The sequence below is a fragment of the Daphnia magna genome, unplaced genomic scaffold (assembly GCF_020631705.1).
Source record: "Daphnia magna isolate NIES unplaced genomic scaffold, ASM2063170v1.1 Dm_contigs202, whole genome shotgun sequence".
In the NCBI taxonomy this organism is placed as follows: domain Eukaryota; kingdom Metazoa; phylum Arthropoda; class Branchiopoda; order Diplostraca; family Daphniidae; genus Daphnia; species Daphnia magna.
The window spans coordinates 47368-75336 of record NW_025533174.1 but is presented as its reverse complement, the minus strand read 5'-3'; the positions used below and the strand labels follow the sequence as shown (position 1 = coordinate 75336).

The 27969-nt window shown below is 42.3% G+C and overlaps 6 protein-coding genes and 3 pseudogenes across 6 annotated transcripts; 4 read left to right on the top strand and 5 right to left on the bottom strand.

The window, feature by feature from the left end:
- Positions 1–315: 315 nt before the first annotated feature.
- LOC116935891 (extensin-2-like) lies at positions 316–4208 on the top strand. The gene is made up of 5 exons (XM_045167472.1): positions 316–343; positions 3087–3255; positions 3328–3521; positions 3590–3730; positions 3784–4208. The coding sequence occupies exons 1-5, from the start codon at positions 316–318 to the stop codon at positions 4206–4208; spliced, it is 957 nt and encodes a 318-aa protein (XP_045023407.1).
- Positions 4209–6444: 2236 nt separating this feature from the next.
- Positions 6445–13311, top strand: LOC123467594 (annotated as a pseudogene).
- Positions 10895–11774, bottom strand: LOC123467596 (annotated as a pseudogene).
- A 1020-nt stretch (positions 13312–14331) lies between the features above and the next one.
- Positions 14332–14849, bottom strand: LOC116936182 (ATP-sensitive inward rectifier potassium channel 12-like). The gene has a single exon (XM_032943362.2). It carries the CDS (start codon positions 14839–14841, stop codon positions 14332–14334), a length of 510 nt encoding a protein of 169 aa, XP_032799253.2. The 5' UTR covers positions 14842–14849.
- Positions 14850–16829: 1980 nt separating this feature from the next.
- Positions 16830–20335, top strand: LOC123467593. The gene is given in 5 exon segments (XM_045167462.1): positions 16830–17978; positions 18190–18258; positions 18291–18545; positions 18548–19610; positions 19612–20335. Coding segments are annotated over 5 exon segments (3219 nt in total). The 5' UTR covers positions 16830–16870.
- A 1859-nt stretch (positions 20336–22194) lies between these two features.
- On the bottom strand, positions 22195–22552 carry LOC123467600 (pupal cuticle protein Edg-78E-like). The gene has a single exon (XM_045167467.1). It carries the CDS (start codon positions 22550–22552, stop codon positions 22283–22285), a length of 270 nt encoding a protein of 89 aa, XP_045023402.1. The 3' UTR covers positions 22195–22282.
- Positions 22553–22662: 110 nt separating this feature from the next.
- On the bottom strand, positions 22663–23039 carry LOC123467601 (pEARLI1-like lipid transfer protein 3). Its single transcript, XM_045167468.1, has 2 exons — positions 23010–23039; positions 22663–22929 (listed from the first exon to the last, which is right to left on the bottom strand). The coding sequence occupies exons 1-2, from the start codon at positions 23016–23018 to the stop codon at positions 22678–22680; spliced, it is 261 nt and encodes an 86-aa protein (XP_045023403.1). The 5' UTR covers positions 23019–23039; the 3' UTR covers positions 22663–22677.
- Positions 23040–23642: 603 nt separating this feature from the next.
- Positions 23643–24478, top strand: LOC123467597 (larval cuticle protein LCP-22-like). The gene is made up of 3 exons (XM_045167464.1): positions 23643–23686; positions 23762–23994; positions 24078–24478. Exons 1-3 carry the CDS (start codon positions 23678–23680, stop codon positions 24397–24399), a joined length of 564 nt encoding a protein of 187 aa, XP_045023399.1. The 5' UTR covers positions 23643–23677; the 3' UTR covers positions 24400–24478.
- Positions 24479–25675: 1197 nt separating this feature from the next.
- Positions 25676–27208, bottom strand: LOC123467608 (annotated as a pseudogene).
- Positions 27209–27969: the final 761 nt, after the last annotated feature.

The following is a 27969-nucleotide window of genomic DNA, read 5'->3' as shown; positions in this document are numbered from 1 at the left end:
ACAGGAACGGATAGCTCTTGATTAGATCAATCCATTTGTGCAAAATTATCGCATTAAAAAATTTTACTAGGGTAGTAAACCGATTTACAATATTTTGCTTTGGTTGGTACGGTTTCACGGGTAGGTAACCCCCTCCTCCCTGATTTATGTAAAACTTCAATAATTTTTTGCGGAAAAACTATAAGTCCAAATTAAATAAATTTTACAGATATCGATAGCCCTCATCAAAAGCTACCCATTTCTGTAAAAATTATGAAAAAATATTCATAAACAAAAAACTTGAGACAAGACGTTTTTTTATAGTTTTTGCGCTCTATGGATATACTCGACCCTATTGACAAAAGTAAAAAATATAATCCTTTTTCAATTTTTTTTTCTATGAATATTTGTTCAAAATTTTTATAAGAAATAGATAGATCTTGATGAGGGCTATTGATATCTGTAAATATTATTTAATTTGGACTTATAGTTTTTCCGCAAAAAAATTATTTAAGTTTTACATAAATCAGGGAGGTGGGGATTACCCGATACCCGTGAAACTACACCGACCTTAAAAAAAATTGTAAACCGGTTTACTACCCTAGTAAAATTTTTTAATGCGATAATTTTGCACAAATGGATTGATCTAATCAAGAGCTATCCATTCCTGTAATTTTTTTCAAATATAGAGCTTATGGTTTACCGATTATAATTAATTTAGTTCACGATCCGTCAAACCACACCGACAAAAATATCCAATCGGTTTACTACTCGGTTAGGTATTTTTTAAGTAAAAATTTTACGGAAGTGGATAGCCCCCATCATCGCCTATCCATTTCTGTAAAATTTGTTAATTTAGACCTAATATTGTTACCTACAAAGCTATTTTAATTTTGTGTACTGTGATAGAGGGATTACCCGAGACACGTTAAACCGCACCGACCTACCTACCTGAAAAATAGCTGATGGGTCATTACTCGGGTAGGTGCTTATCAAGCGGTTTTCTTTCGTTTAAAATACCCACTTTAGAAGATATGGCCCAGCCTTAACTTAAAATGGGTGTGCAAGTGAAGGAAAATAAATAAAACTATGATGTATTGCAAAAAACAAGTCAAATAGGGTATACAGTAATGATATCGGGTTTTGGAACCGGTTCCACTACCCGAATGCCCATGAGTGGAAATTCACAATTATTACAGTAATTTTAATGAAATTATATCGTTGCTTAATTAAGTAATATTCTAATAAATGAAAAAAAAATTATAAAGTTAAAAGGCATTGTATTACGGAAAAGAAACAGAAAGAAAAATAAACGATAAATATAAATAATAACAAACACAAAACAAAAAAATAACGGCTCGGGGGTTTTGTGTTTTTGCCTGACAGGGTTCAGGTCCCTGAACGAGATGGAGTTGCCACTGAATGCGTAAGGCAAGTTGCGCTAGTATAGCGAATTGAGCTGCCTATCTCTTGCTGCAAATTGAGGCCAGGGACCTGAACCCTAACAGGAGTTGTCGTCATGTTTTGCCTGACAGCTTTCAGGCCCCTGAACGAGATGGAGTTGGCTTCCTTATGGGAAAACCCACGTTGCAATTGCGTCGACACACCGTTTCAATTGCCCTGCTACCATGGAAATTGAAACACTCGAAGCGACCTCAGTTTTTTACAATTTACTACTATTAAAATTAATCTTTTCTCATTTTAAAAAATATCGTTTAGTAGCTGAGATAATAGGCTACAATTCTATATAATTTTTATATTAAATTTTTCAGTTTTTTTTTCAAGAAATACAAAAAACCAAAAAGTGTATCAATTGCCCCCACTCTCCCCTACATTTTAAAAAGAATATTATTCATGAAAAATGATAAAATATAGGATTCGTATGATGTAAATCACCGTTCCTGAATGGAACGCTAAAAGACCGGGAATTTTCTGCCGCTAGGTGGCAGGTCGATAGCTCAACCAGTTGTATCTAATTTTTATTTTAGTTCCTTTCATCACAACAGTAAGCCTAATATTTTGGGAACAACCAGTATTCAATGCCTTTTCCTACTTCCAACAAGCTTCATTTAATCTTTAATCACTATGTAACACAAATCATTTTGCTGCAAAAAAGTCTCAGGGTCCGGATGAAAAATGATTTCAGAACTTTTTCTTTTTGTTCGGGACTCTCTTTACTTCTGTGTTTTTGGATAGGAAATTGTCTCATCTAACTACCTGAATACGGGATAGTTTTAGGCTTTAATTGAAATTTATTATAATCTGGTATAACATTTAATGTTAAAAACTTGTTCAGTTTCCATTCCGTTTATTTGAACATCAATAAGTTAGGACTGCACAATTCGCATATAAAACTTGTGTAAAAAACAAGCTTGTCATGGTGAATCGAGTTTGTTTCACGATAGGCCTATAGGCCTACGGAACACCTTTACACCTAGACGTACAGTAGACCCTATGGTAATTCTTAATGGCAGACTAATGAGGCTTAAAGAATGCCGTTATTAGCTTATTTCTTAATTATACGTTAACAATAGTAAAAGGCCTTAATTATAATAACACTCGAGTTTTTAAAGTGAAATTACGTGAGGAAAAATGTCCATCGACATAGTCCTACATGTGATAGTAAACGTATTCGTATAGGCCTACGTACCGTACGTACCGTACGTACCCAAGGCACGTCCTCAGATCATATCAAGCCTAATTAACTAAATGTTTGTTCACGACTGCAATCTGCTCAGTTATCACAACGTATGCCCCACAAAGGATGTTTGATCGTTGGTTTACTTCTTGGATACACAGGTGTAAGATTGGCACTTGAATGCAAACATGAATTTTAAGATTTTAGCAACTTTCAACGATTCATATTTGACAATGAATAAAGGATTTTTTTCTTGCAATTACCGATTAGGAAAAGGAAAAGATTGAATCATTCGTTACAGCACAAATCACATCTTTCTGTGTTTTCTTTGTCTCGATGTCGTCAGCCAAATCATTTGGAATTAATCAGTTAGCGGATACATCGGGGTTAATTAATAGATAGTTTAACTAGTTTTAAAATTATAATAAGAGTTTTACAATTAACATTCTATGTGCATATTGTTTTAAAGAGAAATTGATATTCACGTTAAGGATTGCTGGTCGGTCAACATATGCTGCTCCTAGCTACTACACCAAGTCACCGAAATACTACACGACCAAAGCGCCTGAATACTACACCACCGCATCCTACTACACCACTACATATGCTGCTCCTAGCTACTACACTGAAGCTCCCAAGTACTAATCAGCTCCAAGCTACTACACTGAGGCTCCCAAATTCTACACCACTAAGGCACCGGAGTACTACAGAACGACTTACGCTGCACCAAGTTACTACACCGAAGCCCCCAAGTACTATGCTGTCCCCAGCTATACTATTACTACCGCTGCTTACTACACCGAAGCAGAAGCAACCAAGTACCACGTAGCTCCGACTTATACTACACTGCTGACGCCGCTCGGTCTCACTACAGTGAGCCCATTTACTACACTGAGACCCCTCAGTATTACTCCGCCCCGTCTTACTACACCGAGCCTATTAGCTACTATATAACAACCTATGCCACCCCAGCTTATTACCCTGAAGCTCCAAAGTACTACTCGGTACCAAGCTACTACACTGAAGCCCCGGTTTACTCTGCTACATATGCCAAGCCAAGCTACTACACCGATGCACCACAATACTACACTACCGCTTCGGTCCGGTCCCCGAGTACTACGCTATAGAAAAGGCCGAATACTACCCTTCCACTTATGCTGCTCAAGTTTACTACACTGAGGCTCCTAAATATTCGGCTCCAACCTACTACCAGAACGAGGCTCCGAAGTACTACACCACTAAGGCGTCTGAATACTACGCCCCTATTTATGCTACCACAAGCTACTACACCGAAGCTCACGTTCATTACACTACGACTTACTCCGCTCCCGAGTACTACACCACCAAGGCTCCCGAGTACTACACCACAACGTATTCTGCTCCCAGCTACTACACCGAGGCACCCAAGTACTACTCAGCTCCAAGTTACTACCAAACTGAAGCCCCCAAATACTACTCCACAAAAGCGCCAGAGTACTACACTATACTACTTACGCTGCTCCCAGTTACTACACCGAGGCTCCAGCCTACTACACAACATGTGCAACCCCATCCTACTACACTGAGCCACCAAAGTACTATTAATCGTTAAAATTGTGTTGTCTATCTAGCTCGATGAAGTGTCAATTAGATTTTGTTTTATCATTGGCAGTCCTCGTTCCAAATTAAGTAGGCCTATTTCCTTGATATATATTTATGCATTCACTAGTCGCTCCATACGAATGTGGTTCCTCAATGAAATGTTGAATACAAATGTATATCGTTACCTAATCCATTATTGTTTCTATTCTTTATCAAATAAGGCGGGTGAAGGCAATTTCAATTTTACTTTGAGCAGCTCATTGTTTACAATTTTCATTGTCTTAGGCCCTGGGTATGATGACACCCTTTTACAACGCAGCTCATTTTTCCTTACACATAATGTAAACAATACCGTTAAACATTAAAATTTTGCTGTTTTCTAGAATTAAATACTCTTAATTTAATATTAAAATGTAGCTAGTTCATTTACCTTTAACACAAAATTATTGCTAGTATCCTTTGGTAAATTGGGAAGGTTCCACAAATTTTTTTTTGCGATCCCCTTTTTTCCCTATAAGGATTCCTCAGAGGAAAAACGGACTCGTAACGAACATGGCAAAATCCGCAAGAGTGCGTTCACAAATAGGGAGGGGGTACGCGTCAATCACTTGCTCTATTACCATTTACAATTATAATTTACAAATTAACTAAGTTAATTGAAGTTTACTAGTAATATTATATTAATAATAATAACAACTTTAAAAAAATTTTCGATAGTGATGAGCACTGGGCTGTAATTGAGGTCCCCGTCCCGCTCCGAAAAGATGAATCTTGAACAAACGGGGAGTTAGGCTCTGCCCCAATTACCTGAGACGCGAAAAACCGCACCGACCTACCGATCGGCCAAAAAACCATCGACCTCGCGTTGAATCCCCGCATATGAATCCCCGATTGAAACCCCATTGGGTGCAGGGTGAAATACCTTACACCCCAAACCGTCATATTGTTTTTCTTGGGGGCCAGTACTGCCCGCCAGTTATGTTTCTTTCGGGCAATTTTGCCCGACAGCATTTTTTGGATCGTTTTGGCCGCCAGCTGTTACTATTTTTGCTTTGCGGGCAATTTTTTCCCCCAAATTTCTTCTTTTAGTCCGTTGCAGGCCGTTTTTGCCCGCCATTTGTTTTAATTAACATTTAATTAACACAATTCACACTGTGTATGGTAGGCTACAAAAAGGGAAAGGGTAAGAATCGTTACGTCATATTGGAAGGTAATACCCGCTGGGGATGGCGAGCAACATCAGGGTGACACAAAATCGTATAAAATGATGCAACAGAGACAACTAAAATCAGTCGAGTGTTCATTTCGACGGAACAAGAGAAGTTTAGTTGTTTAGGGGAGAACGGGGTCAAACTGGACAAAAAATTTCTTTCCTCTTTATTTAGATTTCTATTTTCTTTTTCTAATATTTATTTTTAGTTAATGGTGCAGCACCTTCTTGGGTAACTCCACAATTTTTTTGTAATTTTTAAGTCTTAAAATAAACGAGTTATAAGGATTTTAATGAAGTCGGTTTTTTTTAGTTTTTATTTAAACGGCGGAGTGAAACTGGACAGGGACGGTGTGAGATTTGACACTGCCAGTTTTCCTCATAAAAAGACATAAAATAAATAAAAAAAAAATATGGGTAGACTGCTTATTCAATATTTTATTCATTCATATTGAAATATTTGCAATAGAAATGAAAAATAGAGAGTTATGTCATTTTTACGAAATAGGGGGCTGAAATGGACAATTTGTAGGCGGGTAGAGTAAAATGGGAGGGCTTAACAGAGTATCGAGTATCGATTTGTCAAACGGGCGTATATGGCTTCTCCACAAGCACCTCCCACTCCAATATCGAAGTTGTCCGATATGACCCCAAAACTGTGTGTCCAAAATGACCCAACCCGGTGCTATTTAGTATTTCGTTAATAACTTAACACTGGAAAGGCATTAAAATTTAAGTTTTTTATCAATCATTAAAGAAATGAATTGGCTATTTCACATATCATTATTTTATTCATTTGTAGTGTTTTTCACTTTAAAAATGCTTACAGTAATAGGGAAGAATATTACATCAAACAGGGCCATTTTTTTAATTCTGCGATAACAAGAACAATAATGATTCGATTTTAATCAATATTTTTTCTAGAACGTTAAATATTGCAGTCTATACAAAAATGTAAAAAAAAAATTTTTTTTCCATAACATGTAGCACTTAGGGTCTTTGTCCAATATGACCCGTGTCAAAGTTGACCCCGTTCTCCCCTACCAATTGCTGAATTCCTTTGCTCGTTACCATCTGCTAAATTTCGGCTTGCCACAATGGGTAAAGTATACAATGTTTAACTAGACTAGAAATTGATGTTGATGGACGGCTATGATTTAGTGATGTTCCTGAAGATGTTGGAATGAGATTTAAATTAAATTCTAAGCATTAATTATAATGTTTTAACACTCCAGTGAGCTATCAGTAATTGAAAATTACCGGAGGGATCGCTCAGCGATCCCGAAGGGTAATTAGAATTATATTAGAAATAACGAATGAGACCCTAAGGGTGTAGACGATGTATTTTCTAGCTTCTTTAAAGACCTTTTCCTCATCCGCGCAACGCCCCTTTTTTGTCAGACTTTTTAGCGTCCAACACATTGATAACAAACAACAAACAAAGGCGATTTACACATGGTTGCAAATAAGCGGTGAGGAAGCTCAATTAAATCATAAGTTAAATGGGAAATAAGGAAGAGGCGCATGTTGGATTTCAACATATTGGTTACTCCTTGGCCCCTGCAGCAACTGAGAAAGTGTGGAAGATGCTGTTCTGGCAAAAAAACCGGGCGTTCCGGAAAAAGGCTCCAAACACGGGTATAAACTTTCAGTACAGTAGTGGGATTGGCGAACTTTTCTATTCTTGATTATTGCACGTTCCCCGTCTAAAGACACATGAATGAAATCAATTGAAACGTTACATAATGGAAAAAACCGGGTGGGTTGGGTGGGAATGAGACCCTTAGGGTCTCATTCGTTATTTCTAATATAATTCTAATTACCCTTCGGGATCGCTGAGCGATCCCTCCGGTAATTTTCAATTATATGACGAAAGTAACTACTTTCGACCCTAAGGGTGATTTCAAAGCAGTTTCGATTTATTTATGACATTAAGACCTGGCCATCGAGTTGGAACACTGCCGTAACAATCGAAGGCTCCATGGTTCGTTTGTAGAATCTACTGAAAGTGGATTCCGTTTTCCAATGAACCGCTTTTAAAATTTCATCAATTGAAATGCCGGCTGCGGAGGCCTTGGACGCCGCTGCTCCCGTTGTGGAATGAGCGCTGAACACCGATGTGTCCAAACCGGATTCCTTAAGAGTAATTCGGATCCATCTGCTTATGGTGTTGGCCGTCACACCGCCGTGTGGTGAAATGACCGATATGAATAGCTGATTAATGTTTGAATTGCCCCTGAATGGGCCTGTTAGCTTGACGTAGGCCTTTAGGGCATGAACCGGACAGCAATCCTCTTCAGGGATAGCCGGAATAGAGATGGTTTGTAAGGGCCCGCTGTGCTGCGCCTTTCTAGGCTTAAGTAAACTAAACTTTACGCTTTCTTCCGAAAAATTTATAGACTGAAAATTGATGGCCGCTAGCTCTGATACGCGGAGAAACGATGCCAAGGCGAGTAACGTCGCCGTTTTTCTTGTCAAAGATGGAAAGGAAATAGATTCGTTTTTACCCAGCTGGGCCATGAATTGAATGACGACGCTTGGGTTCCATGAACAATTGTACTTTGGTTTGGGGGGTTCAAATTATAACAACCATTAAGGAGATTTTTAACTAAGGGGTGGGTCCCAACTGGGTGTCCGTCGACGGCTGGGAGAGTTTTGGACAACATCGATCGATGGACGTTAACCGAATTCTATGACTTCCCGTCCCGATGCAACCCCGTAAGAAATTCCAAAACCAATTTTAAAGGGACCGATAAGGAATTTTCGTTCCGTCGAAAACACCAATCGATCCAGTTCCTCCAGGCCGACTCGTAAGTCGAGAGTGTAGAGCTGCGGTTCCCAGCCACGAGTAGGTTGACCAAAGGTTCCGAAAAGCCTTCCCGTCGGAAGTCTCGCCGGATAACTTCCATGCGGCTAACTGCAACGATCCGGTTTGCAAAAGCGGGTGAGCAGCTCCGGTTGCCGAAACCAACAGATCCTGGGATGCGTGGAGGAGTATCGGCACGTTGCATGTTAGTTCCAGAAGGACAGGAAACCATGGCTGCGCCGGCCAGACTGGGCAAATCATAACTAATTTAGCTTTTTCCCTACGCAGCTTCTCAAGACATTTAGGGATTAGGGCGAAGGGCGGAAACGCATAGCCGGCGCACTCCGACCAGTTTAAAATGAAGGCATTAACCGCGGTCGCCTCTGGCTGTGGACGCCAGGAAACAAATGAGGGTAGCTGTGCGTTCCAGTGAGAGCTGAAAAGGTCGATATCGACCGGCCAAATGACGTTTAAATTACTGAACACCGATCGGTTCAACAACCAATCGCTCGCATCGCTCCCGGATCGTGATTCTTTATCCGCTTCCTCATTCATCGCCCCTGGAAGGTGGACTGCCTCCATTGACAGTTTCCTTTCTTCACAGAACTCAGTCAAGCGCTTGGCTATCGTGGTTAACCCGCTCGACTTCGTTCCTCCCCCTTTGTTTACGTAACACACCGCCGTTGTGTTATCTAAATATATTCGAATCGATAGGCCCCGCGCGCTCCCTGCAAAAGACTGTAGCGCATACAGCGCTCCAGTCAGTTCAAGTGAATTAATATGTAATTCCGCTTGCGCCGTTGTCCACGGCCCGCGCGTAGTGACGCCGTTACATACTGCGCCCCAGCCGGATAAAGAGGCACCTGAAAAGATTTCAATGTCGGGGTTTTTAGGGAAAAAATCTTTGCCATTCATTTCGTTTAGATTGTGAATCCACCACTCTAAATCCGACCTAGCCCCGAGCGAAAGAGAGCATTTTATGCTCAAATCGCCTCCCACTCTCTTCGACTCGGAGCTGTAGAACTGCTGCATACTTCTATAGTGGGATTGTGCAAACGGGATGGTCGGTATGGCCCATGTGAAATTCCCCAAAATAGACGCAACTGCGCGCAATGGGATTTTGCCGTCGGATAGGGCTTTTCCGCACATATTCATTACATCTTTGACTTTGGCGGGGGGTAAAGAAAAGGACATTCTATCTGAATCGACCAAAATTCCCAAATATTCCATGATTTTAGTGGGGGTGATGACGGATTTGTCCCAGTTCACCAAGAAACCAAGTGCTTCCAACACTTCAAGCGTAGATTTCAGGTCGGCGCGCACCCCGTTTTCCGACTCATTCATTATTAAGAAATCGTCAAGGTATATTACTAGCCTAACCCCCCGTTTCCTTAAAAAGGCTACGACAACCTTCAAAAGTTTGGTAAAGACTCTGGGGGCTGGGGCTAGACCGAACGCCATGCATCGGAATTGAAAAATACGCCCCTCCCATCTAAAACGCAGGAATTTCTGTTGGGCTGCATGAACAGGCACGGTCAGGTAAGCATCCTTGAGATCCAATTTAATGAACCAGTCCCCTTTTCTTACTAAAAAACGGACCGTCTCCAAATTCTCCATTTTGAAATGTTCATACTTAATGAACTTGTTGAGTGGTTTAAGGTTAACGATCGGCCTAAACCCCTCCATTTTTTTGGGGACACAAAAGAATGAACAAATGAACCCCGCCGATCCATCTGTAATTTCCTCAATCGCCCCTTTTTTAACAAACTACAAATTTCAGCCAAGCAAACCGCTCGCATTTCGCTAGACATAACAACGTCTCGAGGCGCCGAGCGCTGAAAAGGATCGGATTAAAAAATTTATTACGAGCCCGTTAGCGACGGTGTCCAAGATCCAGGGATCGTCATTTACGGTACGCCAATGATTAGCAAACGATCTCAATCTGGCCCCGACTTCAACATTAACACCATTGTCAGAAACCAATCTAGTGATAAACTGGGGGAGTAAATCATACCTTCTTGGGTTGGGATTCCCGCGTCCGCGACCGCCTCTGGAATCTCCAAAACCCCTCCGTCCTCTCGGTCTACTGCCACGAACACTTTGTTGACGCTCGCCATAAAATGCCTGGCGTGCCGGTGGTGGTAAATGTTGGTCACGCCGCGTCGACCGAACTGGGTTTCTGCGATCTGCGGCTGCTGCCGCTTTGTCGCGCCTAGCCAGAGTTTCATCCTGACTTGCTTCCGTCAACATCCGCTCCAAAAACGGCCGGTGAACAGGAGCTCGCGGGCCTCCTTCCCGGCTGCAAAGCAGCTGTCGTCCCTCAGGAGATATTCGATTCTTGGGTCTGTTATATTCACGAACGACTCACGACGCTTTTTTGAAACGTGAACAAATGCCCGACCCCACTGTTTTAGCGCCGCCTGCACCGAGCGACGCAAACCGGACGTCTCGGCCTCCTCAACCGCAGACAGCTTAGAGTAAAGGTCAATCAATGTAGGACCGATGTCCATAATTTTTAACTGGGTCCTGACCAGTGCTTCTTCTTTTGCATTAACGATCTTCAGTACGCCTCTATCTTTTGAGCGACGGCTCATCCACGCGTCTAGCTTGGGAGGCATAAGAGAAAAATCAGGGACCTCAAAGGTCAACGGAAACTCCTTTGAAGCCATTTTAGACTGTTCAGTCGAAATGCCCACTGACAGTAGCTGCGTGATTTCGTCACAGATTGATTTTGGAATCAGCTAAGAGGGGGGCCCGCTAGCGTTACCCAGCCCCAAATTCTGTTCACTAGTTGCCGAGGATGTTGGGACCGTATTTGAACAGGAAGGGCCTGCTATTTCTTGTCTAGAGTCCGCATTCCTACTAGCGCCAGACGGACCTGCGTCGCCTGCTTTTTGACCTCCATCTGAAACGGTCGGTAACCCTCTCACTGCCCCTCTTTTCTCGGCGGGTAACGGCGGTTCTTCTGTGACAAAACGAACGCTATTCTGCGGCCGCCAAGGGCGACCACGATCAATCTCCACACCGTCGTCTTCGTACTCTGCCCATTCGTCTTCTCTTTGATCACTATAGTACTCATCCTCCGGTTCGAATTCACTATGGGTCGGGTAAGACCGGGGATCGTGTTCACACTCGAACTAAGCGCCGTACGGATAAACGGCTTGATCACGAACGTAAGAATCTTGAACTGCCGGTCGGCCCCAAATTTCGCCCTCGTCTAAATATTGGACGTACGGATCTTCGTAACGTGGGCGTCTCAAGGGTGATCTTTCACGAAAGAGGGGGCGATCAAATCTCTCTGTGCCATTTGGAACAAAACGATCACCGTTGGGATAAAAAAACACGCGAGAATTGTTCCAACTATCTGCATCACGAAATCGCCCGTTTGTTAACCAGTCGACGCGAACGTGTTCGGCACGCGGGTTCCTCGAACCGCGAGAGAAATTTTGCGACGACATCTCAATGTAAGAGCTAGAAAAAGTCTGACAAAAAAGGGGCGTTGTGCGGATGAGGAAAAGGTCTTTAAAGAAGCTAGAAAATACATCGTCTACACCCTTAGGGTCGAAAGTAGTTACTTTCGTCATATAATTGATTTCGTTTTTCTTCCATCGGTATAGGTATCCATGGCATTACACTCCTAATTACTGTTGCCGTTATGGCTGGATCGTGCATAGCTGTGCCAATGGGTTCTCCGTCTTCTAACTATGGTGGTTATTCATACCAAACTACCACCGCCGCGCCGTACTACACGACGACGTATGCTGCCCCAGTTATTACACTACAAAGGCGCCCAAGTGCTACCCCACAACATATGCGGCACCCACTTACTACACCGAGGCTCCCAAGTATTACAGCACGAAGGCTCCTGAATACTAAACCACCACGTATGCAGCTCCCACTTACTATATGGAGGAACCAAAATACTACTCCGCACCGAGCTATTACACGGAAGCGCCAGTATATTATACCACTCCAAGCTACTACACCGAGTCTCCCTCCTACTATACCACAAAGGCTCCTGAGTATTACACCACAACTTACGCTTCACCGGCATACTACCCCGAAGCCCCGAAATATTACTCTGTTCCAAGCTACACTACAACCGTGTCGTACTACACAACTACAGAGGCACCCAAGTATTACGTAGCTCCAACCTACTACACCGAAGCTGCCCCATCTTACTACTCCGAGCCGACCTACTACACTGAAGCCACGAAGTACTACGCTGCCCCAAGTTACTACACCACGACTGCTCCTTCGTACTACGTCGAACCTAGCTACTACACCACAACTTATGCTGCTCCGTCTTACTATACTGAGGCTGCTGAATACTACACAACTAAAGCCCCGGAGTATTATACCACGAAAGCTGAATACTACACCACCAGTTACGCCGTTCCAGCTTATTACACTGAGGCTCCGCAATACTACACAACAAAGGCACCCGAATACACAGCGTATGGTGCCCCAAGCTACTACACCGAGGCCCCCAAGTACTACACCACCACTTACGCTGCTCCAGTTTACTACACTGCTGAGGCTCCCAAATATTCGGCTCCTCAATACACTACAACATATGCTGCCCCAAGCTATTATACAGAAGCCCCGAAGTACTACACTACAACATATGTCGCTCCGGTTTACTACACCGAAGCTCCTCAATACTATACCACAAAGGCCACTGAATACTACACAACTGCCACCCAGGAGTATTACACGAAGAAAGCTGAGTACTACACCACAACATACGCTGCTTACTACACTGAGGCGCCCAAATACTACACCACCACCTACGCTGCTCCGGCTTACTACACTGAGGCTGCTGAATACTACACCACAAAGGCTGCTGAATACTACACAACCACTTACGCTGCTCCAGCTTACTACATTGAGGCCCATAAATATTACCAGACTGAGGCCCCTAAATATTACCGGACTGAGGCTCCAAGATATTATACTACAAAGGCCCCCGAGTATACCACAGCATATGCTGCACCGAGCTACCACACTGAAGCTCCGAAATACTATACAACAGTCTATGCAACCCCATCCTACTACACTGAGGCTCCCAAGTACTATTAATCGTGAAAATTGCGTTGTCCATCAAGCTTGATGATGGAATATTCAGATTTGATTTTATCATTTACAGTCCTCGTTCCAAAATAAGTATTTCCATTTGTGCATTCACTAGTCGTTCCATACAAATGTTTCCAAATGAATTGTTGAATACAGATATAATGCCGTTAACAAATTCCCTCGTTGTTTTTATTCTGTATCAAATAAAGCTAATGAAAGCGATTTGTTTCCCTACAACATTGTAATTGCTGAACGCATTTATACACTAGAACATTAGTGAGAATTACGTCATTGGTTTTCATGAGTCTGGTATAATTTATATAGCCATTTGGTTGCGTAGCATAGAACATTGCTTTAATTCATTGCATTAGCCAATTAACATTGAGTTGGGCAAGGTTGAAATCCACTTATCTTAACCGTTTTTAATTGCGTAGCAGGATGTAGCGTAAAATTTTTTAGTTTGCATTTCCATTACTAATGTTAATTTCCTAATTTCAATCTGAAATTCCCTTAAAAGGAAATGCTCAAATATTCGGACTAGATGTTAGAAGTTTTGGTTTGCCGGTTTGATTTTAGTTGTTGAAAAGAAAAAAAAAAAAAAAGGGTTGCGTTAAGCACTTGATTGACTTGCTTTTTTAGTAACCTCCAGACCTGCCCAGACGGAGATCATATTGCTGTACTATATGATCTACATCATGACATCAGCTGAGGGCTCTTACCTCTCTATTCAGTCTTGCATTGCAATGGGGGGCCAATCCCATTCCATCAACGCTTCACCTTTCGAGTTGTAATTGCTTACAGACTCTTGGTTACTATAGCAGTCCCAACAGTGGGAGAGCTGTAGTCACCCAGTCATTTCAAGTGCCGCTACACATAGAAATGCACTCAACTCTTATATACCGTGAATTTAAGCACCAAACTACGTTGATAACACAATCGGGCAATTTCCGACATAAAACAAACTCCCATTTAAATTCTGAGAAAATATTACACAATGTCTTAAATGAACATTGGGTGGAAAAAAAAGCAAGTTTGAAAAAGCTAATTTAAAAGCAATTGCTCAAAGTTACTTGTACCTAATTGATTTTCATCTCGGAGTTTTTTTAACTCATCCAAATCGCGGCTGCTACAAAGAGGCGTATCTACTTCGTACGTATTGTTAAAAAGACTGTAATCAACAGCATATTGACCGGTATCCTTGCGAAAGGATACGAGCGGCTCAAACCGGTGGCCCCATTTGATTTCAGACGGCAGGTAAGAAGAACGAGCCTGTGTGGTCATGCTGGTCGACTCAACGGTACCCTCCAGGATAACGACAATTTCGAATTTATCTTTCAAAAGATCGAAAGCGAATACGTTGTAGAGAGGAGAATCTGGCGTGATTTTGGGAACGACCGTCATGGGCCAGATGACGAAAAGATTGCTCTCGTCGTGATCGAAACCGACTTTCAATTCGTACTGAAAGTACGGCATCATTTCGCCTTCGTTCGCTACTCGCATGCGGATCATTTGTGCGCGGATGCTGGCGTCGATTATGTGCGACTTACGCATATCTCCCATCGAAACTGGTCAAAGCATCAAGTTTAGCTTTTCACTTGCTGGAATGCAGGTGAAATGATTTGGCGTAGTATGGGATCTGGCGCACAAAATCAAGTCATAGAGGATGTTGAATTTCAGCTTACGTAAATTTATAGTCATACAAAACACTACGACGACCTAACGATTCATGAGATTTTTTAAAATGCTATCTGCCTCATAATTATGAGCTGGAGCCGACGGCATCCTGTAAGTTTCAGGTGAAACAGGTAGTACTGATTAAATGGCGGTTCAAAAAGAAGGACATTCTCACAAATTCAAGAGTTACATGTTGCCAATCATTTACACACATTTCATTTAGCTCGAGAATGAAAAAATCCACAATTCTTGTTGTTGAAAACGAGAAGCACAACACACAATATTCGACTGTGCACTCTGGAACTACCGTAATCACAGAGATAGAAAAGTTGAACTGCTCGGGTGCGGTGTAAGTGTCTATTTGCTTTATGTCGGCGAATAGATTTGGAGGTAGAGGCTGAAAAGTGGAAGCGGCCATCATGGATATTTTATCCCCCTTCCCTCACTCCCTCAGTTCCGATGTGCGGGGGAATTCTCTACTTTAAAAAATGCATTTTCTCGAAAATGTCGCACCAAAAAGAAAAGAAAAATTAGTAAAGCTAGCGAAGTATCGTACAGGTTTACACATCAAAACTTAATGGAACTGATTATAATTTTCGTAAATATGAGAGAACTAATCGAATACAATCTTTACAAGTGAAGGGGGTAATCATTTTTAGACACCACTTTTCTTTATCACCACAAGTGATTGTTTTTCCTTCACCCTATCGCCACTGGTGCTTGTTTCTTTTTATATTTTTAGGTTCGGCCATTCCGAGAAGCTACAACTCTGCTAGATAATTATTGCCTTTTTCCCCTCCATGCGTTTGGATCAATCAATAGCAAAATTTAATACCCTAACGGACATTAACTAAGAAGAACTCGCAGCAGCTCATTCCGACTTCTTAAAGCTGCATCACCACAACTTCGAGCAGTCGAAAGGTCACGACAAGAATTTGTTTACATTTCTGCCTGATTTATATAAAACATAATAACAAAATATTTGTGAAGGTTAACTGCAGAGAACATGAAAAAAGAGTGGGTTTGGTCGTCCTATTAATCCACCGTTTATAATTCATGTGGACACCTAATTTCCTCCATTTGGAGTTTATAGCCTTTGCTTTCCATGTAACCAGCCAGTGTGGTCATTAATCCAATCGTTATTCAAACTGTCCTGACCCTTGCGTCACTCTTTCATCCATCGTCGACCTGCAATTAGCATTGGATAAACACTCATTAGTAACGCATACGATATCACGCATAGTAACGACGCTAGCGAACCAACACCGTTACCAAACGTAAATCGTTTTATCAAGTCTTTTATACTGTACCATATAGATGATCTAACCATCTACAGCTCTTTATGACACAAGTTGACGTATAATGTTAAATTTCGCCAACAAAATAAACTAAATTGGCAATAATAACAAATGAACTTTATTCGTTACTTCTTTTATTATCTTTTGAATAGAATCATTTTTATGCCAGAAAAATAAATACTTATGAAAAACGCCAGAATAGAAAAATCGTATATGGTCTAATCACGGATCGTGAATGGAACGTGTATCAGTCCCGCCGTAAGACGGGAAGGTTCTCTTCAGTTGACACTAGGTGGCACGTGAGTAGCACGTTGAATTGAACCTTTTGATTCCTGTTGTTCGGCCCATCCCGTTGCCAATTTATTGGGAGTAAAAGTGATTAGCAGGTTGGTTGATGCAGTGAAACCGGTACTGTCCTCGTCGCTTTTTTTTTTATGAGTGACAGAACACAGTGGAAACGATTCCTGCGTGAACGGATTATATATCGAAAGTAACTACTTTCGACCCTAAGGGTGTAGACGAAGTATATTCTAGCTCTTTCAAAGTTTTCTTACCTCACCCCTGCAACGCCCCCTTTTCTTCAGACTTTTTCTAGCTCTTACGGTAGAATGTCGTCGCGAAATTTTTCTCGTGGTCCAAGGGACCCACGTGCCGAACACGTTGATTCTCGCGTCGACTATTTCGCAAACGGGCGATTTTATGAGTTAGACAGTTGGGATCGTTCCCGTTCAGTTTTTGATAATCGCACTCGTTTCCGCTCGGACGACAGGGAGAGATTTTGTTACCCTAGCTTTCGTGAGAGATCGCCTTTGAGGCGTCCACGGTACGTCGATCCGAATGTTCAGTATCCGCCTGTTCAGTATCCGCCTGTTCAGTATCTTGACGAGGGCGACATTCGGGGCCCACCGGCTGATCAAGACTTTTACATTCGTGATCCTGCTAGTGCTTATGACGCGTATTTCGAGTGTGACTATGACCCCCGATCCTACCCGACTCACAGTGAAGCTGAGCCAGAGGATGAGTATTACAGTGATACCCCAAGAGAAGACGACTGGGCTGAGTACGATCACGCGGGGGCAATTGATCGCGGTCGCCCTTGGCGCCCGCAAACTGGCGTTCGTTTTACGACGGATCAGTCGCCGATATCCGTCGAGTTACCGACCCTCTCAGAAGAAGCGCAGTCAGTGGCAGGCCCATCCAATGGTAATCAGGGCTCAGATCCTAGGCGGGTGGAAGACGTAGTTGCCGTCATCAACGCTTCGTCTCCACCAGTGGTACCCAAAGCAATCTGTGATGAAATAGCGTCACTTTTATCCGTCGGCGTTTCAACCGAACAGTCCAAGTTGACTTCAAAAGAATTCCCACTAGTGTACGAGGTGAGTGACTTCTCACTTATGCCTCCCAAGCTGGATGCATGGATGAGTCGCCGATCTAAGGATAAAGGCGTTTTGAAAGCGGTCAATGTAAAGGAAGAAGCTTTAATTAGAACCCAGCTGAAAATCATGGACATCGGTCCCCCTTTGATTGACCTTTATGCTCGGCTGGCTAAAATGGAAGAGGCTACGACAAGTGATATGCGCCGCTCGGTCCAGGCGGCCTTGCAGCAGTGGGGTCGTGCTTTTGCCCACGTTTCAAAGAAACGTCGGGAGTCTGTTGTGCATTTTACGGACCCCAGAGTGGAATACCTTTTGAAAGACGATAGCTGCTTTGCTACCGGTAAGGAGGCCCGCGAGCTCCTTTTCACCGGCCGTTTCCTTGAAAAGATGCTGACCGAAGCGAATCAAGATGAGACACTAGCAAGAAGGGACAAAGCGGTGGCTGCCACAGACCGCAGAAATCCAGTTCGGTCGACCAGACGTGACCAGCTGTTACCTCCGTCAACACGTCATACTCACTACGGCGGGCACCAATATGAACGCGGCAGTAGAGCGAGAGGACGGAGAGGAGGGGGCGATCCCAGAGGCGGTCGCGGACGCGGGAATCCCAACCCAAGAAGGTACGAGTTTTTGACCCCCTGTAATATTCAAGCGCACCCCATCGTATCGATTAGTCTTAAAGTGGGCGCTCGATTAAGTGTTTTCGCTGACAAATGGTCAGAAATTACCGACGATCCCTGGGTTTTGAAGACGATATCTAACGGCCTTAAGATCGATTTTTTGTCAGAACCATTCCAGCGCTCATCACCGCGTGATGTGGTAATGTCAGACGAGATGCGAGCTGTTTGCCAGACGGAAATTGCGAGTTTATTGAAAAAAGGGGCGGTTAAAGAGATCACTGACGAGTCGGGGGTTTCATTTGTTCTTTCTTTTGTGTACCGAAGAAGGTTGATGGTTTCAGACCGATCGTCAATTTGAAACCACTGAACAAGTTCATAAAATACGAACATTTTAAGATGGAAAACCTAGAAACCGTTCGTTCTTTGGTCAGGAAGGGGGATTGGTTCGTTAAATTAGATTTAAAGGATGCGTATTTAACGGTACCGGTCTACTGTCCCCAGCAGAAGTTTCTTCGCTTTAAATGGGAAGGGCGTGTTTTTCAATTTAAATGTATGGCATTTGGTCTCGCGCCCGCCCCAAGAATTTTCACCAAAATCCTAAAAGTAGTGGTAGCCTTTTTTAGGAAGCAGGGAATAAGGCTAGTAGTATACCTTGACGACTTTTTGGTTATGAACGAAACCGAGAACGGTACGCGCGCAGATTTGAAAACCGTACTAGACCTATTAAATGCATTAGGTTTTTTAATCAATTGGGACAAATCCGTCACCGTTCCAACTCAAACGATTGAATATTTGGGAATGGTAGTTGATTCCAATAGATTGTCTTTCTCACTGCCTTCGGCAAAGGTAGAAGACGTTAAGAATATGTGCAGAAAAGCACTGGCGGATGGCATAGTTTCGCTACGCACCATCGCTTCCATTCTCGGAAATTTTACGTGGGCCATCCCGACAATTCCTTTCGCGCAGTCACATTATAGAAGCATGCAACGCTTTTATATCACTGAGTCCCAGAAGGTACGTAACGACCTTAGCGTAAAGCTTACGCTTTCCCCTGGATCTGTTGCTGACTTGGAGTGGTGGCTTTTCAACCTGGAAAGCTCAAACGGGAAGGATTTTTTCCCTCGAAGTCCCGATATCGAGATTTTTTCCGACGCCTCGTTATCCGGCTGGGGGGCGGTTTGCGACGGTGTTACAACACGAGGCCCATGGACATCAGAACAAGCGGATCTCCATATTAATAGCCTCGAGCTCCTTGGAGCTCTATATGCGCTGCAATCATTTGCAGAAAAAGCCCGAGGTCTTTCCATTCGAATGTTTTTGGATAATTCCACAGCCGTCTGTTACATGAACAAAGGGGGGGACAAGATCAAGTGAGCTGACAGCCGTTGCGAAGTCACTGGTTGAATTTTGTGAGCAAAGAGACCTAAAGATCGAGGCGGTTCATCTTCCTGGAGTGATGAACGTGGAGGCAGATAGGGAATCGCGAGCGGCTGGAGATACAAGCGATTGGAAGTTGAAACATTCGGTATTCAATGAGCTTCAATTAATATGGCCGGTAGATATAGATCTCTTCAGCTCGCACTGGAACACTCAGCTACCATTGTTTGTTTCCTGGCGTCCGCAACCAGGCGCCGCCGCCGTTAATGCCTTTTCGCTAAACTGGCTTAACCATTCCGGTTATGCATTCCCGCCATTCTCTTTAATACCTAAATGTTTGGAGAAGCTCAGGAGGGAAAAGGCTAATTTACTTATGATTTGTCCAGTCTGGCCATCTCAACCATGGTTTCCGGTCCTCCTGGAATTGGCATGCGACGTCCCGATCCTTCTTGTTCCTTCTCACGATCTGCTGAAATCAGCAACGGGCGAGACGCACCCTCTGTTGTTAACCGGCTCGCTACAGCTAGCCGCTTGGAAATTATCCGGCGATATTTCCGACGGGAGGGATTTTCGGAGTCGTTGGTCGAACTTCTCTTGGCCGGTAACCGCACCAATACGCACTCGACATACGAGTCGGCTTGGAGAAATTGGAGCGATTGGTGTTTTTCAAGGAACGAAAATCCCTTGTCGGTCCCTCTAGTTTCAATCCTAGAGTTTTTATCGGGGTTGCACCGGGACGGTAAATCGTATAGTTCAGTAAACATTCATAGGTCTATGTTGTCAAAAACCTTACCGACCGTCGACGGACACCCAATCGGAATCCACCCTCTTGTTAAAAGCCTCCTTAATGGGTGCTATAATTTGAATCCCCCTAAACCAAGATATAACTATGCGTGGGACCCGAGCGTAGTTATTAATTGCATGTCCAAGTTAGGCAACAATGCGTTTATTCCCCTCCCATCATTGACGAAGAAGACAGCGGTTTTGCTGGCCTTGGCATCGCTTCTCCGTGTTTCGGAGCTGGCCGCCATCGACTATCAGTCGGTTATATTTTCGGAAGACGATGTCAAATTCACTCTGCTAAGAATAAGAAAATCACAGCGCGGGGGTCCATTGCAGTCCGTCATTATCCCTAAACTATTGGATGCGAATTGCTGCCCGGTTCAAGCTCTCAAAGCCTACGTTGATCGCACGTCTACGATTAGGGAATCAAACATTAAACAGCTATTCGTGTCGACCATTGCACCCCATGCGGGTGTTACAGCCAACACTATGAGTAAATGGATACGCTCCGCGCTCAATGTATCCGGAGTGGACACGTCAATTTTTAAAGCACATTCCACACGAGGAGCGGCTGCTTCGAAGGCTTCAGCGTCGGGAATATCGACTGATGAGATCTTGAAGGCCGGTCATTGGAAGTCTGAATCTACTTTCGGTAGATTTTACAAAAGAGTGATTGCGCCTTCGATTGTTCCGGCGGTATTCCGGCATGATCAGGTTTAATACTAATAAATTGAACTACTTTGAAATCACCCTTAGGGTCGAAAGTAGTTACTTTCGATATATAATTGAAAATTACCAGAGGGATCGCTCAGCGATCCCGAACGGTAATTAGGATTATATATTGAAATAACGGATGAGACCCTAAGGGTCTCATCCACCCCCTTCCCACCCGTTATTTGTTATTTCTTATGTTACAATTTATTTCACTCAAATTTTTTCAGACGGGGTCTGAGCAGTAACCAGGAGTAAATGTACTCCCCCAATTCCTACGACGAGAACCGACCGAAGCAAATTTTCCGTGTTTTGGAGTTTTTTCCCGAGAAGCCCGGGTTTTTTAACCAAAACAGCATATGGCAAACCTCAGTTGTTTATATTCGGTCCAGTCGGTCATAAATTGTGTTTGTTTGTATCCCGTGTCCTTCTGTGGACCATTGAAGTTCTGAAAATTGAAAATTATTGCTATTTTTCCTATTGAGTGCCCTCACCCACTTGTCTGCAACATGTTTTCCCCGTTTGCTATGTTTAATTCAGTCGCTAAAAAAGTCTGAAGAAAAGGGGGCGTTGCAGGGGTGAGGTAAGAAAACTTTGAAAGAGCTAGAATATACTTCGTCTACACCCTTAGGGTCTCATCCGTTATTTCAATATATAATCCTAATTACCGTTCGGGATCGCTGAGCGATCCCTCTGGTAATTTTCAATTATGTCACTGTCTGGTATATGCTGTTGTATTCTCGTAATATAATTCAGGTGCTAATCGAACTGACCATACAGGAATCTTTCAACTCCTAATGGATTAATAAAAGGTTCGTTGTTTTCTCGTAAGTCGAGTTCGAATATTCGCTGGGATTTTAGCCCGAACGAATCCAGTTTGAGGACGTCACTCGAGGAATGATAAACCTGTTCACTCTTCGTCCTCTTATTTTGGTAAGGAAACTAGGTGATGGAGCTAAGGTAATAACTGCGCTAGTCAAGGCGTTCTGCTACTTGTATCTAAGTTTCATTCGTATACTGCAAAACTTGTTTAGACTACTCAGATCATTGCCCTCTATAGGGATATCAAAACATAATTTACGTTTACTTGAAGAAATAAGTTACACTTACATGGTTCATGGCATACAAATTTTACAAAGGAAACGTTCTTAACTTAGTAACCGGGTCCAGTGCGCGAATAAGGGAGGGCAGGGGCGACTGGGAGTTCGTACTCGTGGACTGGAGCAACTGGGAGCTCGTATTCATGGACGGGAGCGACGGGCAAGTGATCACCTCTGGGCTGGAATCCAGCTTCGTCAGCAGTCCAGGTCAAAGTGAATTTCTGGCCTTCAGGGGAAACCCAGTAAGATGATCCTTTGTTGGTGTTGCCTAGGACTTCACCGTACGATTCTTTGCCGTAAGAGTCGTAGGTGACTCCTTGCATCTTCTTCTGGACCTGAGACTCTTCACGGGTGGTGTAGTCAGACTGGGCATAGCTATGGATTGGAAGAATTATAATTTTTTTATATGATTATTCTTAAATTAAGGAGTATTAAGAATTAAATTGACTTACCTCCATTGGCTGCTGCCATCGAGATTGCGCTCATCAGATTGGCTGGTGATGGTAATGTCATCGTATTTGTTATCCTTCTTGTAGGCTGGTGCGGGGTAGGCTGGTGTGGGGTAGGCTGGTGAGGGGTAGCTAGGAGTAGGGTACTTTGGTGCCGTGTAGCTTGGGGCAGGATAGCTGGGAGCTTTGTATTCCGGCTTGTAGCTGGATGGTACGGCGGCAGCAACAGCCAAGAATGCGGCGACGAAGAGCTATCGGAAAATACCGTCATTAGTTTAAAGTCCGAAGTTTTTTCTCCAGGTTAGGAAGAATTAGCGATAAAATGCCTTACCAGCTTCATGTTGTACTAGGTTAGTTTGGTAAACAACTTGGTTCTCCATTCCTGGGCTTAAATAGTCAGGTGAATGGTAAGTAACATGCAATCGGGCATTCAGTTGACCTGGTTATTTTGGCCGGTAGCTTTCGTTCAAGCAGTATGTGTATGGGCGTTGTGCAAAATATTCTGCACTCTCACTTTTCATGCTAGCTTTTTACACATTTGTTTTCTTGCTTTGCGATAGACCATTCTGCCAGACTGTCAACATTTTCACATTTAAATAGCTCACATTCAGCCAAAGCTGCTAAAAATTGTCTATGCACTGCATTAAAGTATTGAATTTGTTAGAACTGGGTATGTTGATTTCCTCCTACTCCTTCCATGTCAAAGTCTTTGCGGAAATCATTAGAATCGACAAGAATGGATGTTAATTGCTCAATTAACAACAGCTGAAGAATCAGCAAAAGCATGTAGATATTGATTCCTATTTGCCGCATGCAATCACTGCATTGCAAGAGCCACGGCCTGGAATGCATAAGTTAACCACCAAAGAACGGTGATCATCGCTTTTAAAAGTAGGTCAATAAGTGAAATACAAGCGACACACCCTTTTTGCCGGCTACATAAACCCGTTTGAAGGTGATTCAAGCCATCAGTTGTTCAATTCATCAACAGTACGCAACATGAAACTAGTAAATTGAATTTCTTATGATTTTATTGGTTTACATTTTCATCGCTCATTGAAAAGTTTCGATTTCTTTTCGTAGTTTGTCATCGCCGCTTTCTTGGCTGTTGCTGCCGCTGCGCCTTCGAGCTACAAGCCGGAATACAAAGCCCCCAGCTATACTACCCCAAGCTACCCTGCACCAAAGTACCCTACTCCTAGCTACCCTGCACCAGCTTACCCTACTCCCAGCTACAACAAGGATAACAAATACGCTGGTATCACCATCACCAGCCAATCTGACGAACGCAACCTCGATGGCAGCAGCCAATGGAGGTAAGTCAACTTAATTCTTCACATCATTACCATAGGGATTTAAAATTCTCAGATTTAAAAGATTTAATCCTTTCAACACACAGCTCTGCCCAGTCTGACTACACTACCCGTGAAGAGTCTCAAGTTCAGAAGAAAATGCAAGGAGTCACCTATGACTCTTACGGCAAAGAATCGTACGGTGAAGTCCTAGGCAACACCAACAAGGGATCCTCTTACTGGGTTTCCCCTGAAGGCCAGAAATTCACTTTGACCTGGGCCGCTGATGAAGCTGGATTCCAGCCCAAAGGTGATCACTTGCCCGTCGCACCCGTCCACGAATACGAACTCCCAGTTGCTCCTGTCCACGATTACGAACTTCCAGTTGCCCCTGCTCTCCCTTATACGCGCACTGGACTCGGTTATTAAAACATAAGCATTTCGTAAGTGATACCTGATTGATGGGAACTGTGCAATCCTAACTTATTGATAATCAAATAAACGGAACGGAAAATGAACAAGTTTTTAACATTAAATGTTATACCAGATTATAATAAATTTCAATTAAAGCCTAAAACTATCCCGTATTCAGGTAGTTAGATGAGACAATTTTCTATCCAAAAACACAGAAGTAAAGAGAGTCCCGAACAAAAAGAAAAAGTTCTGAAATCATTTTTCATCCGGACCCTGAGACTTTTTTGCAGCAAAATGATTTGTGTTACATAGTGATTAAAGATTAAATGAAGCTTGTTGGAAGTAGGAAAAGGCATTGAATGCTGGTTGTTCCCAAAATATTAGGCTTATTGTTGTCATGAAAGGAACTAAAACAAAAATTAGATACAACTGGTTGAGCTATCGACCTGCCACCTAGCGGCAGAAAATTCCCGGTCTTTTAGCATTCCATTCAGGAACGGTGATTTACATCATACGAATCCTATATTTTACCATTTTTCATGAATAATATTCTTTTTAAAATGTACTCAATCCTATTAAATAAATAATTCAATGAGGAAAGAATAAAGTTCATTTTTTATTTTCGTCAATTTAGTCTATCTCATTTACCAAATCCAACATAAAGGTCCAACAGATGCCAAAACGGACAGTAGCTGTTTTCCAACATCTATTTAACAGTATAAAAGACTTGATAAAACATTCTATGTTCAGTAACGGTGTTGGTTCGCTAGCACCGTTACTGTGGGATACCACAGTGTATGATAAATGATGGCTATATGGTGATGGACGTTGTCGGACCATTTGGAGATTGTCTGACGCTAATTCCAGGTCGAAAATGGCTTCAAGAGGTAGCCGGAGAAATAGGACCCCGACCAATAGGACCCGGAGAAATAGGACCCCAAAAAAGGCCATGGAGAAATAGGACCTCTTTTTCTATCTTTCTTTTTAGGGTCCTATTTCTCCGGGTCCTATTCCTCCCCTCCGCCTTCGTATAGGTACGGCCTATATAGTTTTCAGCTGACAGAACAGCGTTGGCGTTGATGCACACATTGAAACAGCCACAACTTTTTTGTTTCAACTCTGATTTCTTACTACACCACGACGTATTCCGCTCTCGAGTACTACACCAACAAGGCCCTTGGCTACTACACTGAGCCTCCTAAATATTATCCAGCTCACAGCTACAAAACTGAAGCCCCAAAGTACTATCCATAGCCCTTTAATTATAATCAGCTTGCTAACAAAAACAATGTTACATTTTTAAATGAGTCGGACTTTCAGAGTCGATAAGTCGGAACTGGAACGAATAAAGCTATGACTTACTCAACACGAGACTACAACGTTCTCAGACCCATTTTACCTCAATTTTGTAGGAGACGTCAATAATATCGCAAAAATGCAAATAGTATGGTGTCATTGTAGGGACGACGATTGGGAACACTTGAGGTACTTCTTGGAACACTCTTCCGCGCCGTTTCTGTTCACACAAAACGCGTTCGTAGGTTTTGGATTTGTTGTGGGTATGAAAATCAACGCTCTTCAGGACACCAAAGGTTTTAAAATAAACTAAAAGAATAATCACAATAATAATAACAAAATTAAAATAAAAACTACCTCAATGAGAAAAACCGTTGCACCAAGCAATGTTGTCATGCTTTGGTTGTCTACATCTTCATGCAAGAGAATGGTTTCACCTGCGACATAGCCTGTACGATCTAGATACAGTGTTACCGTTATAAGTCCAGATCGGCAGCAAAACCAACGAAAAACGGGCTTGCTTTTTATTGATTGTGTTGGTAGCTATCAATAAAATTTAAAAGATGGTGATTTTGAAAGATATGTTAACATATCATGTAGAAATAATTTTACTGCTGCTTTTGGGATTGTATTTAAGTCAACAATGGTTTTAACTGTAAGAGCGAGCACATATTCGTAATTTGGTTTCCATGACGGCTTCAAAACTCCCTAAAGAAAAAAGGAATTTTTTGTGGTATTTTCGAGACATTCAAAAATAATTTTTGAAAAGTAAACTAACAGTGAATGGAATGTAGCAGGTTTTTCCATTTGCTTGACGTGAAGATCTCTTCAAACTACTTTGATTGAGTATTTGACATGGCCATAGCCAAATTTTTTCAACATCTCAGTTTGAAATGAAGAGGGAATTTTTTTTGAAGTACAAACACAAATGGAAATTGGTGAACTCCACTGACAAGTTCAAATGTTTCTCTGCCTGCAAGTAAAACAATTAATGTATATAACATAATAAAAATATTGAACATTGCTTGTCACTAAATATATAAATTGATACCTTCATTGGTAATTAGAGGAATAATCAGGTCTAGATAAGTTTCTTCTGCTGAATAGTAAGTCTGACTACTCAATTCTTTGAAACAAAATTTTGCACAGCCTTGACATCCCAGGTATATTCCTACCAAAGTTAAAAGTGTAACAACGAGTGAAATTTTAAAATACATTAATTAAAACCTTTCAGTATTTTACAGCTGACATTTGAGATGTGAACTACTCCAGACACTTCCTCTCCAGGAAAATAAATTTCAACAGGATTGTCTAATTCTATAGTGAGACTTTCTATCCCCATAATGCAGCTTTGGAACCATAACTCAACTTCATTGCAAGCCAGTTTTTCACAAAGATTTCTTTACACAAACAACATATTTGTGAAAACTTCTATAACAACTACCAGTCAGCGTCCGTACCCTTTAATGGCAACAGCTGGTCGTAAGTTTTATAAATAAAAATATGAAAGCGCTAGTTTCGGCTTCTGGATCAATAGTTTAAATACCTATGGCTGCTCCAATGACAGGAATTCATTTAACACATTTCTAAATTCTAAAATTCAGTAAATAAGTAATCTAATATCCCTGAAAACGCTAGTACAATTACATAACGTAGTAGCAAGTTTTCAAAATCAAGCAGTTCCATAAGGAATTCGTTGGAGCTCAAGGTAAAAATGTTAAAATAAAGAAGTACACGTCAGCCCTCTGCAGTCATAGATTTGATGGTTTAACCTGAGGTCAGGTAGAGTGCGTACAAGTATACTGTTATAATGAGGTAGTGTAGTTCTCTAGTAGTATATTGCAACATGTTTCTCTCAAGTTAATTCAGTTTGCATACCAAGAAAATTCTAAAAAGCACATCCTCACAATCCCAAACATGTAAAGAATCTAAAAATTTACTTAAAACGAAACTTAAAACTAAAAATATTTTGTGGCATGTGTCAAGATTTGAACCGTCTCCATAGGAGATCGCCTAGACAGATGTCATGTATTATCATCTACCAGTGCGTGTTATTAGTTGAAATTATTGACATTGTTATGTTACGTTGCTTAATTCTATGCACTGCCTTTGTGTTATTTATTTCTTAAATTTCGTTAATTTGGCAAAAGTTGATCATCGACCGTAGACTCGCGCCCCAAGTTCAGGTTCCATGTTCCATGTTTCCATGAACATTGCTTCAATCCCTCTAAGCCTCATCTAGGGTCATTGATGATCAACAGACGCCATAACCACTAGGCTATGGGCGCC